The sequence below is a fragment of the Sus scrofa genome, chromosome 1, assembly GCF_000003025.6.
Source record: "Sus scrofa isolate TJ Tabasco breed Duroc chromosome 1, Sscrofa11.1, whole genome shotgun sequence".
NCBI classification, from domain to species: domain Eukaryota; kingdom Metazoa; phylum Chordata; class Mammalia; order Artiodactyla; family Suidae; genus Sus; species Sus scrofa.
The window spans coordinates 142,925,387-142,944,055 of record NC_010443.5 but is presented as its reverse complement, the minus strand read 5'-3'; the positions used below and the strand labels follow the sequence as shown (position 1 = coordinate 142,944,055).

Genomic DNA, 18,669 nt, shown 5'->3' with positions numbered 1-18,669 from the left:
TTAAGAAATTGGCCCTGGAGTTCCTGCCGTGGTGCAGTAGGCTCAGGTCGAGACAGAGGTATGGGTTCGATCCCTGGCCTGGCACAGTGGGTTAAAGGATACAGTGTTGTTGCAGTGGTGGTATAGGTCACAGTTGTGGCTCAGATTCAATCCCTGGCCCAGGAACCTCCATATGCTACAGGTGTGACCATCAAAAAAAAAAATTTGCAATTTTCTTCCAAAGTGGCTGTCCCACTTTGCATTCTCATAATAAATTACAAGAATACCTGTTGTGTTTTATCCTTGCTTGCAATTGGTATCATTGATTTTTTGTGATTTTACCATTCTTATAGTGGTTGCTAACTGATGTTTTAATTTGTCTTTATCTATTATATTGAATCTATAGATCAAATTGGGAAGAACTGGCCTCTTAACCTCTTAAAAATATTGAGTATTCCAATTCATGAACATGGAGTATTTCTTCATTTATTTATAATTTCTTTGATTTCTCTTATTGACATTCTGTACTTTTCTGCCCAACATATATCTTATATATTTTTCTGGATGTACACCAAAGCACATCATTTCTTTGGTGCTATTGTAAATGCTATTGATTTTTGAATTTGAAATTCCAATTGTGGGTATATATAAGAGCAGTTTACTTGGGCATATAGACTTTACATCATGTACTCTCACTATACTCATTTAATTAGTCAACAAGTTTTGTGGGGATGTTGTTTGTGTCTGAAGATTCTTTTGGTTTTCTACATACACAATCATATTATCAGAAAATAAAGATCATTTTATTTTGTCCTACAATCCAAGTATTTCTGTGACACTGTGGCAGAAGCAAAACTATAAAGATGATACTTGTTGATTTCCAGTCATATAGCATTGTGGTCAGAAAAGATGCTTGATATGATTTCAATTTTCTTAAAGTTACCAAGGCTTGATTTGTGTCCCGATGCTATGAGAAAACTGTTAGAGCTCATCAATGAATTTAGCAAAGTTGCGGGATACAAAATTAATACACAGAAATTAACTGCATTTCTATATACTAACAATAAAAGAACAGAAAGAGAAATTAGGGAAATAATCCCATTTACCATCACATCAAACAGAATAAAATACTTAGGAATAAACCTACCTAAAGAGACAAAAGAAGAGTACTCTGAAAATTGTAAGACATTGATGAAAGAAATCAAAGATGACACAAATGGATGGAAAGACATACCATGCTCTTGGATTAGAAGAGTCAATATTATCAAAATGACCATACTACCCAAGGCGATCTACAGATTCAATGAAATCCCTATCAAATTACCAAGGACATTTTTCACAGAACTCGAACAAAATATTTTAAAGTTTGTTTGGAAGCACAAAAGACCCAGAATAGCCAAAGCCATCCTGAGAAAGAAAAGTGAGCTGGAGGAATCAGACTCCCTAATTTCAGACTATACTACAAAGCTACAGTCATCAAAAACATATGGTATTGGCATAAAGACAGAAATAAATAAAGACATAAATAAATAAATAATAAAGCCAGGGGAACAGGATAGAAAGCCCAGAATTAAACCCATGTACCTACAGCCAACTAATCTATGACAAAGGAGGTAATGGAGAAAAGACAGTCCCTTCAATAAGTGGTGCTGGGAAAACTGGACAACCACATGTAAAAGGATGAAATTAGAACACTTCCTAACACCACACACAAAAATAAACTCAAAAGGGATTAAGGACCTAAATATAAGACCAGATACTACAAAGCTCTTAGAGGAAAGCATAGGCCAAACACTCTCTAACATAAACCACAGCAATATCTTCTCAGATCTACTTCCCAGAGTAATGACAATAAAAACAAAAATAAACAAATGGGATAATTAAACTTAAATATTTCTGCACAGCAAAGGAAACCCTAAGCAAAATGGAAAGACAACCCACAGAATGGGAGAAAATATTTGCAAATGAATCAACTGACAAGGGATTAATCTCCAAAATTTATAAACACCTTCTGCATCTCAATACGAAAAAAACAAACAACCCCATCAAAAAATGGGCAGAAGATCTAAACAGACAAGTCTCCAAAGAAGACATATGGATGGCCAAAAAACACATGAAAAGATGTTCAACATCACTCATTATTAGAGAAATACAAATCAAAACCACTATGAGGTACCACCTTACACCAGCCAGAATGGCCATCATCAAAAAATCTATAAACAATAAATACTGGAGATGGTGTGGAGAAAAGGGGACCCTCTTACAGTGTTGGTGGGATTATAAATTGGTGCAACCACTGTGGAAAACAGTATAGAGATTCCTCAGAAAACTGAAAATAAAATTACTATTTAATATAGCAATCCCACTCCCAGGCATCCATCCAGAGAAAACCATAACTTGAAAAATATACATGTACCATAATGTTCACTGCAGCACTGTATACAGTAGCCAAGACATGAAAACAACCTAAATGTCCATGGACAGAGGAGTGGAGAAAGAAGATGTGGTACATATACACAATGAAATATTACTCAGCCATTAAAAAGAAAGTTTTGTCTACATTGAAAATCTGTGGTTTAGTGCAGCCACCTTCATGGATTATCTGAGGTAGAGCTTCTGGATAACTTGCTGCAGCTGCTACATCAGCACTTGCTGTTTCATTGCTGTTTCACTCTTGTTATAGAGATGGCTTATTTCCTTAAACCTCATGAGACATCCTCCGCTAGGTGTAAATTTTCTTCTCACTTCTCTCAACCTTAATAGAATTGAAAATAATTAAGGCCTTGCTCTGGATTAGGTTTTGGCTTAAGTGCATGTTGTGGCTGGTTTGATCTTCTATCCAGACCACTAGCATTTTGTATGTATCAGCAAGAAGCATGCTTTGCTTTCTTATCATCCCTGTGTTCACTGGAGTAGCACTTTCAATTTCCTTCAAGAACTTTTCCTTTGTGTTCACAACGTGGTTAACTGTTTAGTTCAAGAGTTCTAGCTTTCAGTCTATTTTGGCTTTTGATATGCCTTTCTCACTAAGCTTAAGCGTTTCTAGCTCTTGATTTAAAGTGGGAGACATGCACCTCTTTGTTTCACTTGAACACTTAGAGGCCACTGCAAAGTATTAATTGGCTTAACATCATTATTTTTCTGTCTCAGGAAATAGGGAGCCCCATGGAGATGGAGAGAAGAATGGCTGGTCAGGGGATCAGTCAGAACACACAACCTTTGTTGATTAAGGTTGCCATCTTCATGAGATGGTCTGTGATGCCCCAGAACAACTACAACAGTAACACGTTATCACTGGATCACATCCCTGGATCATTGCAGTGGGTTAAGGATCCAGCATTGCCACAGCTGCAGCTGTGGCTAGGCCAGGAACTTTCATGTGCTATGGGTATGGCCAAAAAAAAAAAAAAAAAAAGATTACTGATCACAGATCACTGTATCACCATAAAGAATGTAATTTTAATTAAAAATTTGAAATATTGTAAGAATTACCAAAATGATGTGACACAGAGCCATGAGGTGAGCAAATGCTGTTGGATAAATGATGTCAACAAACTTAATATAGGATTGCCACAAATATTCAATTTATAAAAAGCATAATATCTGTGAACTGCAATAAAACGAGGTCTGCCTGAATAGCCAAACTCACAGAACTCATTATTGCCACAGCACAGACTGGAATTCAGTTTCCACAATCACATTGACTCTAAATTGTAACCTGAGTGAGTGGATGGATCACACTTGTTAATGTTATAAGCTCCTAGCAGAGCACAGGGCATAAATCAGCACAGATGGTCCCCAATTTAGGATGGTTCGAGTTATGATTTTTTGACTTTACGATGGTGTGAAAGCAATTTGCATTCAGGAGAAACCGTACTACAAATTTTGTATTTTTATCTTTCCTCAGGCTAGCAATATATGGACCATACTCTATTGTGATGTTGGGCAGGGACAGTGAGGGCAGTCATGTGATCATGAGGTAAACAACTGATACACTTACCATCGTTCTGTTTTTCACTTTCAGGACGGTGTTCACGAGACAGTCAACACTTTGTTATAAAACATTTTATCTTAGATGATTTTATCCAACTGTAGGCTAATGTAAGTGTTTTGAGCACACTCAAGGTAGGAGGCCAGGCTCAGGTTTGATGTTTGGTACGTTAGGATGTATTAAATGCATTTTCTTTTTTCTCTTTGTCTTCTTCTTCTTTTTTTTTTTTTTTCAGGGCCACACCTGCTGCATATGGAAGTTCCCAGGCTAGGGCTCGAATCAGAGCTGCAGCTGCTGGCCTACACCACAGCCACAGCAACTCTGGATCCAAGCTGCGTCTGCAACCTACACAACAGCTCACAGCAATGCCAGATCCTTTAACCCACTGAGCAAGGCCAGGGATTGAACCCACATCCTCATAGATACTAGTCAGAGTCTTAATCCACTCAGCTGCAGCAGGAACTCCTAAATGCATTTTTTTCTTATGGCCACAACCTCAGCATATGGAAATTTCCAGGCCAGGGGTTGAATCTGGGCTGCAGCTGCAACCTACGCCTAAAGGCATTTTTGACTTAACAATACTTTCAACTTATAATGGGTTTATCAAGATGTAACCCCAATTATAAGTTGAGGAAGAACTGTACGTAAGATCTGACCTCTCGTCCCACTGGAAAATGTAATTGAGTTTTCTGATATTATGGGGTACCAAGGGGGCAAGGAGTTAATGATGCTTTCAGGAATGTGATCCCCATGACCATCCTCCACATATATGAAATCCCTTGGTCTCTCTGGGCTCATATCCCTCTAGGATGGAAAGCAGGGCTTTTAGGTGCTTGTAGGAGAGTGAGTGCTGCATTCACAGGACCAGTGAAGGTGGTGTGCCAGTGAGAGTCTTCCAAATGATGCTTCTTACGCCTCCTCTATTCCATTGTTGAATATCATTTTCCTTGTCTGACTCCCTTTTTGCCAGCAGTCAACACCATGCAGCTTATTTCTTTCCACATGGCAGCTCTGTGTGTATCCAGACGGCCACAGATGGTGTGGAACTCAGGAGCCAAATGAAGCTAAGAGCATGCCTGTCTGCTTACCAGGACTCCCTGCCCTGGTATCCCCATCCCCAGGAGAACACTTCCTTTGAGGCAAGCCCAAGTCAGCTGTCACCTCTTCTGTGAAGCCTTCTCCAGAAAGAATGAATTCTTGCTTCCTCTAGGATCCTACTGCATTTATCAAAGCCTATACCAATTATCTACTTATACATGCATCACTTAGCAGGTATGAATTTGCTATAAGACACTTTCATTGCAAGGCTGACATATTTCCTCCTTTTTCCAAATCAAATAACGGGCTAAGTCGCACATTCCTGCTGCCAGGGTTAATTCAAGGGCACATTTTGGAAAGTCTTGCCCTAGTTTTTGGTGCTATCCAAGAATCTGTGCCTTATGCACTTCAGAAATGTGGGCACTGCCTCTGCTGGCCCAGTGAGACCCCAGCTCCTAGTGAAGTTCAGATTCTTTCAGTCCTGAGGAAGGTGAGCTGCAGATGCCCCTAAAGGTGAGACAGGATGGGACCTGGGACCCTTTGCAGCAGTGTTTCCACCTAGACAAACACCCTCTGGAGAAACAAAATACAAAGAAAATAACTGCATGCCTGCCCAACTGGGACAAGTTATGGACAATAAGATACAAAGAAACTAATAAATAAATAAATAAACTGCCACTTCTGAAGAGGGGGAGCAAAATCAGGATACAACACATGCCACACACCACCACCAAAGGGATGGGCAAACCACCCAGCCACTCCTCTGGCAGCACACCCTCCCCAGCCAGAGAGCAAGGGAAACAGCAGCAGGAACCACAGACCTTGCCTGAATTTCTTGCCTGGCCTCTTACTGATTTCTATTCATTAAGGAAAGCCAATAACCCAGGTCTGCAACAAGGGGGCACACAGAACCCCTCTTCCCTCATCCTTCTGCAACAGACTTGCTATGAGCCAAGAGGACAAAGCTTTCCCACCACTCTTAAAAGGCTCTCCTGGGCACCATCTCTTCCATCCTCTTCCAGAACCAGGCACCCCTTCTCAGCATCTGGGACATGACTAAGACCCTTACCCCTTTGGCTTCTTCTTTGTGACTCCCCTTGGCAATTAATTCTCCAGGGCTTAAAAAAAAAAAAAAAAAAAAAAAGCCTGGTTCACACCTCCAAGTTTCCACTGTCCTCCCAGCAAGGGGTTAGGAGTTAACTTACAACCTTTTGAATCGCCTTTAAAAAGACTACCAAACACAAGGCGATTATACACCAGGAACTCCATCGCACACTCTCACAGTCTCTCCTGTGGGGAGGAAGCCTCCCCGGACAACTATGCCTCCCCTCCGGGCACTTCCAAAACTGAGAATCAGGCTGGCAAAGCCCAGCAAATGGTTGCTGAAAGAATACCCGCGACTGGCGGGCAGGTGGGAGGGGCCTATCTCGGGCCTGTCTCCTCTCCTCCGAGGGACTTGTGAACCTGTGGGTTCCCGGTTCTCCGACGCTGCACCCTGCCGCTTGCGTGGGGGTGAGAGGGCCGTGGAGAACCAGACCCAGAATGGTCCAGCGTTCTCCCTGCGGCCTGGCGTGGCTTCCGACTGAGGGCAAGAGGGAGCGGAGTGGGGACAAAGGACGAGGGGGGCCGGCAAAACTGGCCGCGGGCAGCCTCTGGTGCGCGGGGACCGCTCGGTGGAGACGGAGGTGGGGCGGGGGCGCTCGTTCTCTCTCGCGCGCGGAGGCTGCAGTTCCCCCTGCGGCCGCCGAGCAGCCCGGGGTCCGCGGGCGAGTAGAGGGGTGCGGGGAGAGGAGGGCGCGGGAGTAGAGGGGGGTGGTGGTGGTGGTGGTGGTGGTGGAGACGGGGGTGGGGCTAATCACGTGGAGAGTCGCGCGGGGGCGGGCGGGGCGGGGGCGCGCGCTCCGCTCTTTAAAGGCGCGCAAGCAGAGTGGGGAGAGGCGGCACAGCGGCCGCAGGCGCAGGCCGGAGCCAACAGCCGAGACGCGGGCGCGGCTACCGGCTGTAGCTCGGGCTCCAACATGCGCCGCTCGGTGTGCCTGGCGCTGGTCGCGTCGCTCATGCACGGTAAAGCCTCTGGCTCTCCCCGTCCTCCACTCCTTACGCGGGATCCTGGGCACATCCTGGGCGGCTTTGGGCGCCCCGCTCAGGGGCCAGGTTCGGGGGCTCGCGCCCGACAGGGGGATCGGGCGGTGATGCCGGGGGAGGGCGAGCCCCGCGCATCTGTGTTGCGCCGCTTGGGTGGCGGAGGTCCCTGGCAGGGGGCGTGGGGCGCACCCCCGCCGGCCTTCCCTGAGCAGCCCGCCCGGCTGTCCTCTCCTGAAGTGTCTCTACAAGGCGAGTTCCAGAGGAAGCTCTACAAGGACCTGGTCAAGAACTACAATCCCTTGGAGAGGCCCGTGGCCAACGACTCGCAGCCGCTCACTGTCTACTTCTCCCTGAGTCTCCTGCAGATCATGGACGTGGTGAGTACCGGTCCGGCTCCCTCTCCCCGCCTGGGATTTCGAGGGGCGGTGGAGGCGCCTGGCGGAATGGGTTGGTCGGGACGCTCTCGCTGGCCCGGGGCGCGGCGGGCCCGCGCTGTCAATCTGGCCCTGGCCTCTCCGCTGCCGGTTGCCTCGGTTTCCCAGTCGCCCAGGAGGAACCCGGTGAGCCGGGCCACGTGTTCTCCAGTGCTTCAGACCCGCCTTTCCCGCTGCTTACAAACTCTGGGCACTAGTATCCCTGTTCTGAGCAGGGAATTAAACAAGAACAGATCTGAATGGTCATATATTTTATGGTATAAATGTTGGCATGCTGTCGACGTTTGGTGTCAAAGTAGGCATTTCTAGGTTTTTCTGCTGCCCCCGGGAAGTAACTTCTCTGGGTAGAGACCTGGCCCTGGGCTTGACAGTTCGTTCATCCGTCCAACTGCCAGAGGGCCAGCAATGAGCATTTATACCCCCTCCCCAATTCCAATAATAGTCACTCTTTGTCTTCCTGGCAAAGGTAGTGAAGGTTGACCTGCTCAGAGTCTGAGCAGGGCTCCACAGCCAGGACGCACTGTCTGCATCTTCAGGCAGCTGCTTCCAGCCCCATGGGCTTCTTGTGGATTTATTAGTGCCCACTTCAATTGGTAGATCTGTGTAATATCTGGGTAAGTTTGTTCTTCGGCTCTTCTAGACTGCTTTGGATATTAAGTTGTCATTGGCATGTCCTTCATACCATTCAAATAGTTTGCAGAAGTGGTTGTCATTTTAAATGGGTTTCACTGTCTAGCCTGTACAAGGCATGGGATTTGGCTCTGGAGCAGTGTGTAAGGATAGCAGTGTTCCTGGGAGGGAAGAGCGTGGTAGGAAGGAGGTGCAAGAAAAGCTACAACAGGTAGAAAGTGCCAAAAGCCACCAGAGGTATTCAGATTAGAGGTATAAAAAGACAGATGATATTTCACAATCCTGCACATAGGGAGTACTCATTCTGCCACACTGATCATGTTGCATTATTTAACCTAGTTTAAAATTGAGAAACAGTCCTGGTATTGAGCAGAGCCAGGACAGAAAAATGGAGGTGCGGGGGTTTTGGAGGGTCACAGGCTCTTTGGCATTTTGGGAGGCAGGTACTTTATGGAGCAGCTTCTCTGTTATTTCAGGGAACTCAAAGATTTATTCTTGGGAGCCTTGGCAGGTTCTGGCTCTGCTCATTTCTGGATGATTGGTCTTAGGTAAGTTTCTTAAACATCTCAGGTCTGTACTTTCCTGCTAATTAACTGGACAGTACAGCCCAACATTTGTCATTGAGATGACCCAAAAAATGTGGAGGCAACTTTGAGAGACCATGAAGTTAAACACATGACTATGGTCATTTTCATCAGTACAAACTGAACAAAATACCCTACGCCACACATGGTGGAGGACCACGAGCTGAGCTCACAAGCTACACAGGTGGAAAGAAAGTGAACCCATTCCACCCCATTTGCCTAGAGTTGGCCCAGACAGCCTCACTGTGTGTGTGTGAGCATGCATGAGCATGCACCACAGCTGCCTCTTGGAATGGTCCTTGTGTTGGCTGACTAGGATGTAGAGAGGCAGTGCTACCCAGCCAGGGAGCAGGTGCCTTAGGGCTGTGGCAGGCTCTTTTGGTGAGAAGCCCACTCACCAGGAAGCTGCAGGCTTCTTCCTGGGTACGTCTGCATCTTTAAGAGACCCTTAAGGAATCAGGTTACTTGAGGTATTTTGGTTTGCATGAGAAGTTTAGACATAAGCTAGGGTTACAAGATGTGACAATTAAAAAGTAATAAAATGCAAAACTTGTCAAGTTAGAAAGATTAAAAAAGTATAGTTGATTTACAGTGTTGTGCCAATTTCTGCTGTACAGCAAAGTGACCCAGTCATATGTGTGTGTGTGTGTGTATTCACACACACACACACACACACACACACACATATTTTTAGAAAAAAAATTAAAATAACAGAAATAACACTGTGTGTCATCAATATTCTGGTATTGGAGAAGCATTTGTGAAGACAGGTTTTAGCAGCCAGAGGTCATTGGAGGGCAGGAGGGGAGGGGAGAAAGCCTTGGTCTCACCTTGGCTGTGGATCTAACCATGAATGTGTTGAACTTCTCATCCAGGCAGTGCTGTGAATTCATGTAGTGGCCTTGAGCAAATATACTTTACCTTTTTAAGCCCTGTTTCTTCATGTGTAAAATGAGAATAATCCCCACTTCACAGGTTTTGAGAGGATTAAATAAGAGAAAGTGCTTGCTACACCCTGATGATTCACTGAAAGTTTGCTTGATCTTCATTATGTAGTGACTCATAGGTCAGAATGTCAGTGCCTAGAAAGGTGTGGTCACTTGCCTAAGGTTGCTCATTGGTAAGAGGCAGGGCCCTGAGGAAAACCCACATCTCTGCTTGGAAAGTACTTTGCATCTCCTGCCTCCTTTAGAATCCTTAACTTGTTTTGCAGAACAAAGTCGGCTTAATTTATTTAAACTGGCTGAGTGTAACTGATGAAATGTGACTGTCCTGAGATCCTGGGTGAAAAGAAGGTCTCTATATCAGAAATAATGAAATATGCAAACATTTGTATTCCAGCTGTACTTGGCTCTGTCTCCTTTTGAAGCAGAGCCAGGGCTTTCCAGCTGGGCTCTCAGGACCCTGGACAGAGATACAGTGACACAGAAGCAATTGCTGTGGCAAAGCCTTAACAGGTATCAGGTTCTCTTTACAAATTCAGTTCCAGGTGTCCTTTGTCCATTCTCACTGGGCTGTTGTGGAAACCATCCCCCCTCCCCACAAAAAAAAATCTTGTTATTATTCCCATTTCTGCCAGCAGAGATTTCCTGGCTAGAGTAATAGGGAGATACATATGACTCTATGTATCTTATTTTCGTGGAGGATTATTTACTTGTTCATGAACTTATTCCACATATGCTTATTGAACCCTTCTTGTGGACTTTGCTAGATTCTGGAAATTGATATATGGTTAAAGGGATTATTTCTACTTCCAGAATTCACAGTCTGTCTAGGGAGACTGATATGTAAATCCAAGATTACCTCATGTGTTATTGAACACAGATGTCTGTACAAAGTGGTGAAGATACACATAGCCAAAGGAAGTATTTACCTCTAGGGAAGGTGGCTAGGATTAAGATTTCTGAAGGTGAGTAGGTGTTTGTCATTTGGAAAATAGGCAAGGTTTTCCAGGTAAAGTGAACAAGGGGAGGAAAGACTGAGCGTGTATTGAGGACAGCACAGGCTCGACAGGGTGTGTTCTGTGGAATTCTGGCTCCCAGTTGATTTTGGCTTCAGTTTTGTTGCCAATACAATTTTTCAGAAAATTGAATATGCTTATGTTTATTGATAATTTATGAAAGAGGATGTGGTATTGACCAAACCACCAACCTGCCTACCTTTCTCCCTCTTTCTTCCTTCCTTTTTCCCTTCCCCCCTCCCTCCCTCTTTCCTTCCTTCCTTCCTTCCTTCCTTCCTTCCTTCCTTCTTTCTTTCTTTCTTTCTTTCTTTCTTTCTTTCTTTCTTTCCTTCTTTCTTTGTTTTTCTAGGGCTGCACCCATGGCATATGGAAGTTCCCAGGCCAGGAGCTGAATCAGAACTGTAGCTGCTGGCCTACACCACAGCAATGGCAATGGAGGATCCAAGCCTTGTCTGTGACCTACACCACAGATCACAGCACCGCTGGATCCTTAACCCATTGAGTGAGAACAGGGATCAAACCCGTGTCCTCATGGATACTAGTTGGGTTTGTTACCACTGAGCTACATTGGGAACTCCATAAAGTTTCCTTTTTTTCCCATTTTTAAAGGTTTTTTTTTTTTGAAGTATAGTTGATTTACAACGTGATAATTTCTGCTGTACAACAAAGTGATTCACTTATACATACACACACATCCATTCTTTTTCAGATTCTTTCCCCCTGTAGATTATCACAGAATATTGGGTAGAGTTCCCACCTCTTTTGTAAGAATGATGTTCTAGAGAGACACCTTGCAAGATGAAGGATAGGGTTATCTCGGTGAGAGGGTTGAGGTGAGTTCATACCATGGACAGGAGAGGTGCTGAGCTTGAGGTGTGTCAAGTGTGAGGTGTGTTGAGTGGTTCTGTAGAGTTTAGATCATGCCTTGGGCCCTGGCCTGGGTATCTGTCCATCAGGACATGAGGAGTCAGTGGCCATGTACCAGAGGTTTTCTGAAGGTGTAAGATCAGCTCGCCATGGCGTATTTTCCTAAAAATGGAAACAGTCCAAACCATGATCTTTGTATTAAATCCAACAAGTATAAATTATAGATTAGAATGGAAAAAAGTGCATATATCTTAAAACATATGTTTTTAGAGGGATCATTTTACCTGCCGTGGTCTGCAGCAGGCCCCCTAGGTGAGGCCTGAGGTGGAGAGTGGGAGGGGGTGCTGGGTTTTTAATCAGAGGAGGGATGTTACTAGATCTGTGCTTATCTAGAGGATGCCGGAGAGCAGTGTATGTGATGGGACAGGTTAGGGGGAAGAGAAAGTGTAGGCAAGGGATGAAGAGGTCGAAACTAGAATGGTCACTGTGGGAATGTGGAGATGTGTACAGACTCCAGGGACATTTTGGACATTCTGCCTATGACATATAACTGTGGATATGAACTTTGTATATGGAAATAGGTAAATTTGTTAAATGAAAGTAACTGAATTATTCCTAAATGCATTCTCTGATGGTGATTATTAATTAACCTCATGGTCTTGTAACTGAACTGGGAATGAGATGAGACAAAGAAATCATTTTGAAGTGATGCAAATGTAAGGTTCTAAACTACCAACAGTTTCTTTAATATTTCTTCTTTATGAATACCATTTAGTCATTCACCTGTACACATACATTGAAAGGCCATTCTGAGTGTTGATTTGCATACATTAAATGTGTACAGTTATGCCTGTCCAGAAGACATTTAAAATGAGTGATATGAATCAACGCGTAATTATACAGAAATGGGTAATGCATAATTACACATCCATAATTTTTGCTATTTTATAGATTTTGGATTGCAGGTTCAACATTTTAGAAGCTTTAGTCCCAAGAATAAGTGGTTGTGCGCTTGAGGTTTACTACTGCAGATGGCTGGCATGGGTGTGGAGTCCATCATTTAAGGGCTTATGTGTTCTCTGGAATCTCTTGGGGGCCTCTGCTCAGTTTTGTCAGACTTAATGCTTACTAGCCACTATGTAAAATGCTACAGTTCTACCATAATATTACCAAATATTGCTGTCAAAATTACACACCTTGAAAACAGTCTGAGGAGAAAACCCAAGGTACAATCATGTAATTATCCTAATAATGTTTTTATTACATTGAAATAAGTGGTATTTCTTATAATTACTCATTACAGTTACGCATGTAATAATGTATTTTGTGCAAGAAATCAAATTAAACATAAAAAGGAATGTGAGGGGAAAAATCACCCAAATCACCATTACTTAAGCCCTGTGCCGTTCAGACTGTTTTTTCTTTATGTTTATAGGATGTATGGAGAAATATTTAAAAATTAAAATGGCATGACACCATGATGGTGCCTTAAACAACATTAGCATGCATCAGTCTACTATATAATCCAGCAGTCCCACTCCTGGGCATCTATCCAGAGAAAACCATAATTCAAAAAGATACATACACCCCTGTGTTCATTGCAGCACTGTTTACAATAGCCAAGACATGGAACCAAAACCAATCTTATGGTCACCATAGTGGAAACCATGAAAGTAGGGAGGAATTGGAAGGATGGGAATAATATATACACACCATTGTATGAAATAGATGATTAACAAGAACCTACTGTAGCGCTCAGGGAAATCTACTCAATAGGTTGTAATAATCTATATGGGAAAAAAGAATGGATATATTTTTATATATAACTGATTCACTATGCTGTACACCTGAAACTACTACAACATTATAAGTCAACTATATTCCAATGAAAAATTTTTTAAAAAGTGACACAAATATGCTGGGTAGTAAGCTAATATAGTTTTCAAATAAAATTGTGTTCTTCCCCCACTATTACAAAATTCTCTCCAACACTGCATATTCACTATTCTTATTTTTGTTGTAGAAATCCTTTAGAAAGTATTCATTGAAATGGTTCATGATGTTATATTAAAGTTTAGTTGCTTTTTTATTTTGTCCCATACATTGCATGTGAAAAGTTGCAGAGATAATGTGAAGATCTTTAAGACACTGTTTCCCTCCAATTTTATATTTGATTCTGATCATCACCTAGGCTACAGTTTCGGCATGAATAATCTCCTCAATCCAGTTAGAGGTTGAGAAAATGAGCTGGGCTTTCTTTCCTGTGAGGGCTGGCTTGTTTCTGAATTTTGCATCTATTTCTAGAGTGTGAATGTAGAGAACTTTCCAGGGTCTTTCTTCTATACTGCAGACCCTGAATTCCCCTTTGTTCTGCTGGCCCTTCAGTCTTCAAGATCTTCTTGAACTTTTGGCCACTTAGGCTTGGCTTTAGAAATCATCTCATGGTTCTGGAAAAGTGGCCCCCTGTTATTCTCCTAAGCTTCCCATCCTTTCCTAGACCTTGACCTGCCATTCCTCATTGCCCTTTCTGTCCTCTGGTGCCTTCCTGAGCGTCATCATTGCATTTCCCAACTGTTCTCACTGGGGGGTTCTTGAGAATCACCTAGTTCATCATTGCTCATAGCAGAACTGAAATTCTAAATTAAAACTTATTTTTTTTTACAATGCACCTTTATAACTGGTCCAGATTTATTATGGTAGAAAATTGTATCTTTATGGCTATGGAATATAAAGGTACAAAGGTATAAAGGTACAACATTTTTTAGCTTTCTGGACTGGGTATTGGGGACACCTGTACTCAAGGAAGCTTTCTAGTCAATGTTGACTTTCAAGTCTAACCACTGAAGATGGTCCCTAAAGGTTCATTTTTCTCCGAGCTCCGCATTCACCCCCAACATGCTGTTAGAGGAAGAGAAATAATCTTGTCATGGAGAGATGCCTTTGTAGACCTCTGCTCCCTTATTGATTTATCAGGATGAGGTAGTGTTTTACTCCCCAGACAAGAAGGAAGTAGTTTGGAACTTCCTAATTCCCATGCTCTTTATTTCAGTGATTTCCTTATTCGCACTCAACATTAGCTATAAACCCTTTTAACAGAAAGAACCACCCAATAAAAACCAAAACCATCATAAAACAATTTGCATGCACTTATTTTATATGTGTATAAACACACACACCCATTACTCTTCTCTCTTCTTGTTGAGTTTTTTTTTTTTTTAATATCACCAATAAGACATCACATAATACGCTTAAGTTTCCAAGAGAAAAAGCTAGAAGTTATAGCAAAAGCTCTGGAGTCCCAGCTCCCAGAAAGGCAAATAATTGACTGAAACTAACACGAAGTTAAATAAGAAATTGTTTAAAATCCTGTGTTATGGGTTAAAGGTCACTGCATGATAGCGGGCTGTGGGAGAGGTCTGGACACTGGACTGACTTTAGGCTCTGAGTCAGGTCTTAGAAGAAGGAGCTGATATGCAGACGGTGATGGGTAGAAGTGGGAGGACATTTCGGCTGTGAGTGCCACCTGTGAGGTAATTCTGGGATCACTAAGGGCAAGTTTTGAGTAAATACTCCTGTCTTGGAGGCAAAGAGGTGGTGTCTGAGCAAGAAAAAATGTGTTTGTTATATTTTATGGAGAGAAGGCAAGTGTTCAGTTAGAGCTCCAGGTATTTCGAAACTTCAGGATTGTGAAATGGTTTTCTTAGCTACTATATCTGTTTTAAGAAGCTCCCACATAAGGTGTGTTATATCCGGGGTGGGTCGGGGTTGGGTGTGGGGAGCTTGGATTAAGGTAGTTCAGCCAAGGCTGCTTACTGATTGATTAAACTCAAATTGATAGCATTCACTGGTGAAATCACTGGTCCGGAGACGTTCATTTATTCACTGCTTTCTATTAAGATGTCTTATTGATGTTTGAAGTAACTTTTAATACACTGGCTAGCTCTTAGAGAGATGTTTCCTTTTGGAAGTCATCCTCTAATCCCATTTTAAACTTTGAATTATAGTGTAAAACAGATCCACAGTGTGACTCAGTCTGAAAACCAACTCAGTGAATCATCACAGGGGAACTGTGCAGGTTACCCCCTCCCAGTACAGCTCTCCCCCCACTTCTTTCCCACTGGAAAAACATCAGTAGGATGTCAAGCAGCAGGGATTAGTTTTGCTATTTTCCAGGATTTTATACAAGTGGAATCGCACAACCACACAGGAATGTATTTTTTTGGTGCCTTTTGGTCACTTTTGGTGTCACCTAAGTTGTTGCCTGTTGCTGCAGTTTATTCATTTTTATTGTGTGAATAGAATATGATGCGTTATCCTGTTGATGGAGATTTAAATTGTTTCTAGACTCATCTCTTATGAAAATCATTGTCAAGAGTCTTCTTAGTGTGCACGTCTTTTGATGCCCATATGTTTGTAATTCTGTCCATCACGTGTGTAGATACATAGGAGAGCCTTGACAGACCATAGGTTGGCATATATTTAACTTTTCCAGATGAAGCCAGACCCTTTCCAAATGATTATACCAATTAATGTTCTCACCAGCAGGGTTTGAAAAATTCACTCACCTACACTTTGTATTTTAGTCTTTTTTTTTTTTTTGTCTTTTTAGGGCTGCACCCTTGGCATATAGAAATTACCAGGCTAGGGGTCGAATCAGAGCTGCAGTTGCTGGCCTACACCAAAACCACAGCAACTCAGGATCTGAGCCTCATCTTTGACCTACATCACAGCTCATGGCAACGCTGGATCCTCTACCCACTGAGTGGGGCCAGGGATTGAACCCGCACCCTCATGGATACTAGTCAGATTCACTACCACTGTGCTATGAGGGGAACTCCCTATTTTAACCTTTTAAATTTATCATTCTGGTGGGTGGGAAGCGGTACATCCTTGTGATTTTAATTAGCAGTTTCCTGATTACCAATAGAGCTGAGGACATATTCATTTCTTAATTTTCCACTTGGATATCAACTGTTTTTGCAAAGTATTTCTTGCCAGTTTTTATCATTTTTTTTTTGGTTTTGTTTTGTGGTTTTTTTTTTTTTTTCTTAATTGGGATTTGTATGAGTTTTTCTCTATTATGGACATGAGCCCTTAATGAAATGTCTTTGCAAATATTTTCTCATTGTTTGACTGGTCTTTTCACTCCTTTCAGGTTCTTCTCTTCTCTTTTTTAAACATTTATTTATTTTTATTTTTGGCCATATCCCTCCTCTTTTTTTGAAGTATAGTTCATTTACAATGTTATGTTACTGACAGGTGTACAGCAAAGTGATTCAGTTTTATACACACACATGCACACACACATATATTCATACACACTTTTTCAGACATATTTTTTTCTGGCTGCACTTGTGGCATGTGGAAGTTCCTGGACCAGGGATCCAATCTGTACCACAGCAGCTACCTGAGCCATAGCAGGGATAATGCCAGATCCTTAACCCACTGGGCCCAAGGGAACTCCCTGTAAACTTTTAGTTGAAGTAGAATATGCTTACAGATACATGGTATCTTTTTTTTTTTTTGTCTTTTTGCCATTTTTTGGGCCACTCTTGCGGCATATGGAGGTTCCCAGGCTAGGGGTCCAATCAGAGCTGTAGCTGCCAGCCTACGCCAGAGCCACAGCAACGCGGGATCCGAGCTGCGTCTGCGACCTACACCACAGCTCACGGCAATGCTGGATCATTAACCCACTGAGCAAGGGCAGGGATCGAACCCGAAACCTCATGGTTCCTACTCGGATTCGTTAACCACTGTGCCACGATGGGAACTCTGAGATACATGGTATCTTATAATGAACAGAAATTCTTAATGGCGTAATTTTGTAATTCCTTTCTTCTATGTCTAGTGCTTATTATGCTATATACGAAAAGTCTTTCCACTCAAGTTCAGCAAGATATTTTCCTAGATATTTGCTTTTAGAAGCTTTTGTTGTTGTTGTTTTTGTCATCTTACCTTTCACGTGCAGATCTTAACTGCTGATTATTTTATTTTTCAAAGGTAATTAAAGGGTTGTTAGTATAATGACCACATGATTGGTGAGATTTACCATGTTTAGACATTGTATTACCTGCCATCTGCCCCCACATGGACATTTCAGTTATTTAGTGTGTGCCTAATATGGAGGCAGTGTAGGGGCTATTTCCAGTCCTCTATTGGCCAACTTTACCCATTTTCTTTGACTTACTGTTGTGATGGATATGAACCTGGCTTAGTTACAAGTCTCCCCTCTTACCTCTGTGTTCACTTCCTCCACTGCTCACTTTTGCTCTTTCTAAAGGTAGAAACTGATAAAGGGGGTCAACGGTCTGGTGATAGATGGAACTAAACATCTGTTGGTGAGTATGCTGGAGTGTGTAAAGAAGTAGAAATAAAATGTTGTACACATCAAACTTGTATGTTGTAAATCAATGTTATGATAGCACTTACATTTGGAATCTGCAGTGTGACAGAGGAGTGTATTTATGAAGCAGAATAGACTCATATAAAGAACTGATACAGTGGTTGCCAAGGGGGAGGGAGATGGGGGATAGATGGACCCTGAGTTTGGGATTAGCAGATGCAAACTATTATATGTAGGATGAATAAATAGTAAGGTCCTACTCTGTAGTGTAGGGGATGCTATTCAGTATCCTGTGATAAACCATAATGGAAAAGAATATGAAAAAATTATGTAACTATATAGATAGATGTATCTGTATATCTGTGTATATAACTGAATTACTTTCTGCAGAAATTAATATAACATTATAAATCAACTTTTCTTCAATAAAAAAATTAATAAAACTCAATTTTACCTCAATAAAAATTAGAATCATCTTAACTATATTTACTCACTAATTTGCTGGGGAGAAAAAAAGACTGTCTTAAAACTTATTGTCATTTATAAAAAAAGAAAGTGGCGTTCCCTTTGTGGGTGTGGCCCTTCTTTTCTCACAAAAAAAAGAGACCCCCCCAAAATCCTGAACACCCCCCAAAACTTCTTATCATTTGTTACCCATAACTCATTTCCTGTCTTTGAAACCACTTCTGTTCTGCCCCTACTTCTCTTGATGTCTTTCCATCTCCAAGTCCTTCCATCTCCATGTGAATAACATTGGT

The 18,669-nt window shown here is 42.3% G+C and overlaps 1 protein-coding gene across 1 annotated transcript in view; it reads left to right on the top strand.

Moving 5' to 3' along the window:
* Positions 6,932 to 18,669, top strand: part of CHRNA7 (cholinergic receptor nicotinic alpha 7 subunit) — a 133,428-nt gene continuing 121,690 nt past the window's right edge. Inside the window, exons 1-2 of the mRNA XM_021098695.1 lie at positions 6,932 to 7,072; positions 7,331 to 7,470. Coding sequence (XP_020954354.1) covers positions 7,027 to 7,072; positions 7,331 to 7,470 — 186 coding nt within the window. The 5' untranslated portion in view covers positions 6,932 to 7,026. The remainder of the gene's footprint in view (positions 7,073 to 7,330; positions 7,471 to 18,669) is intronic.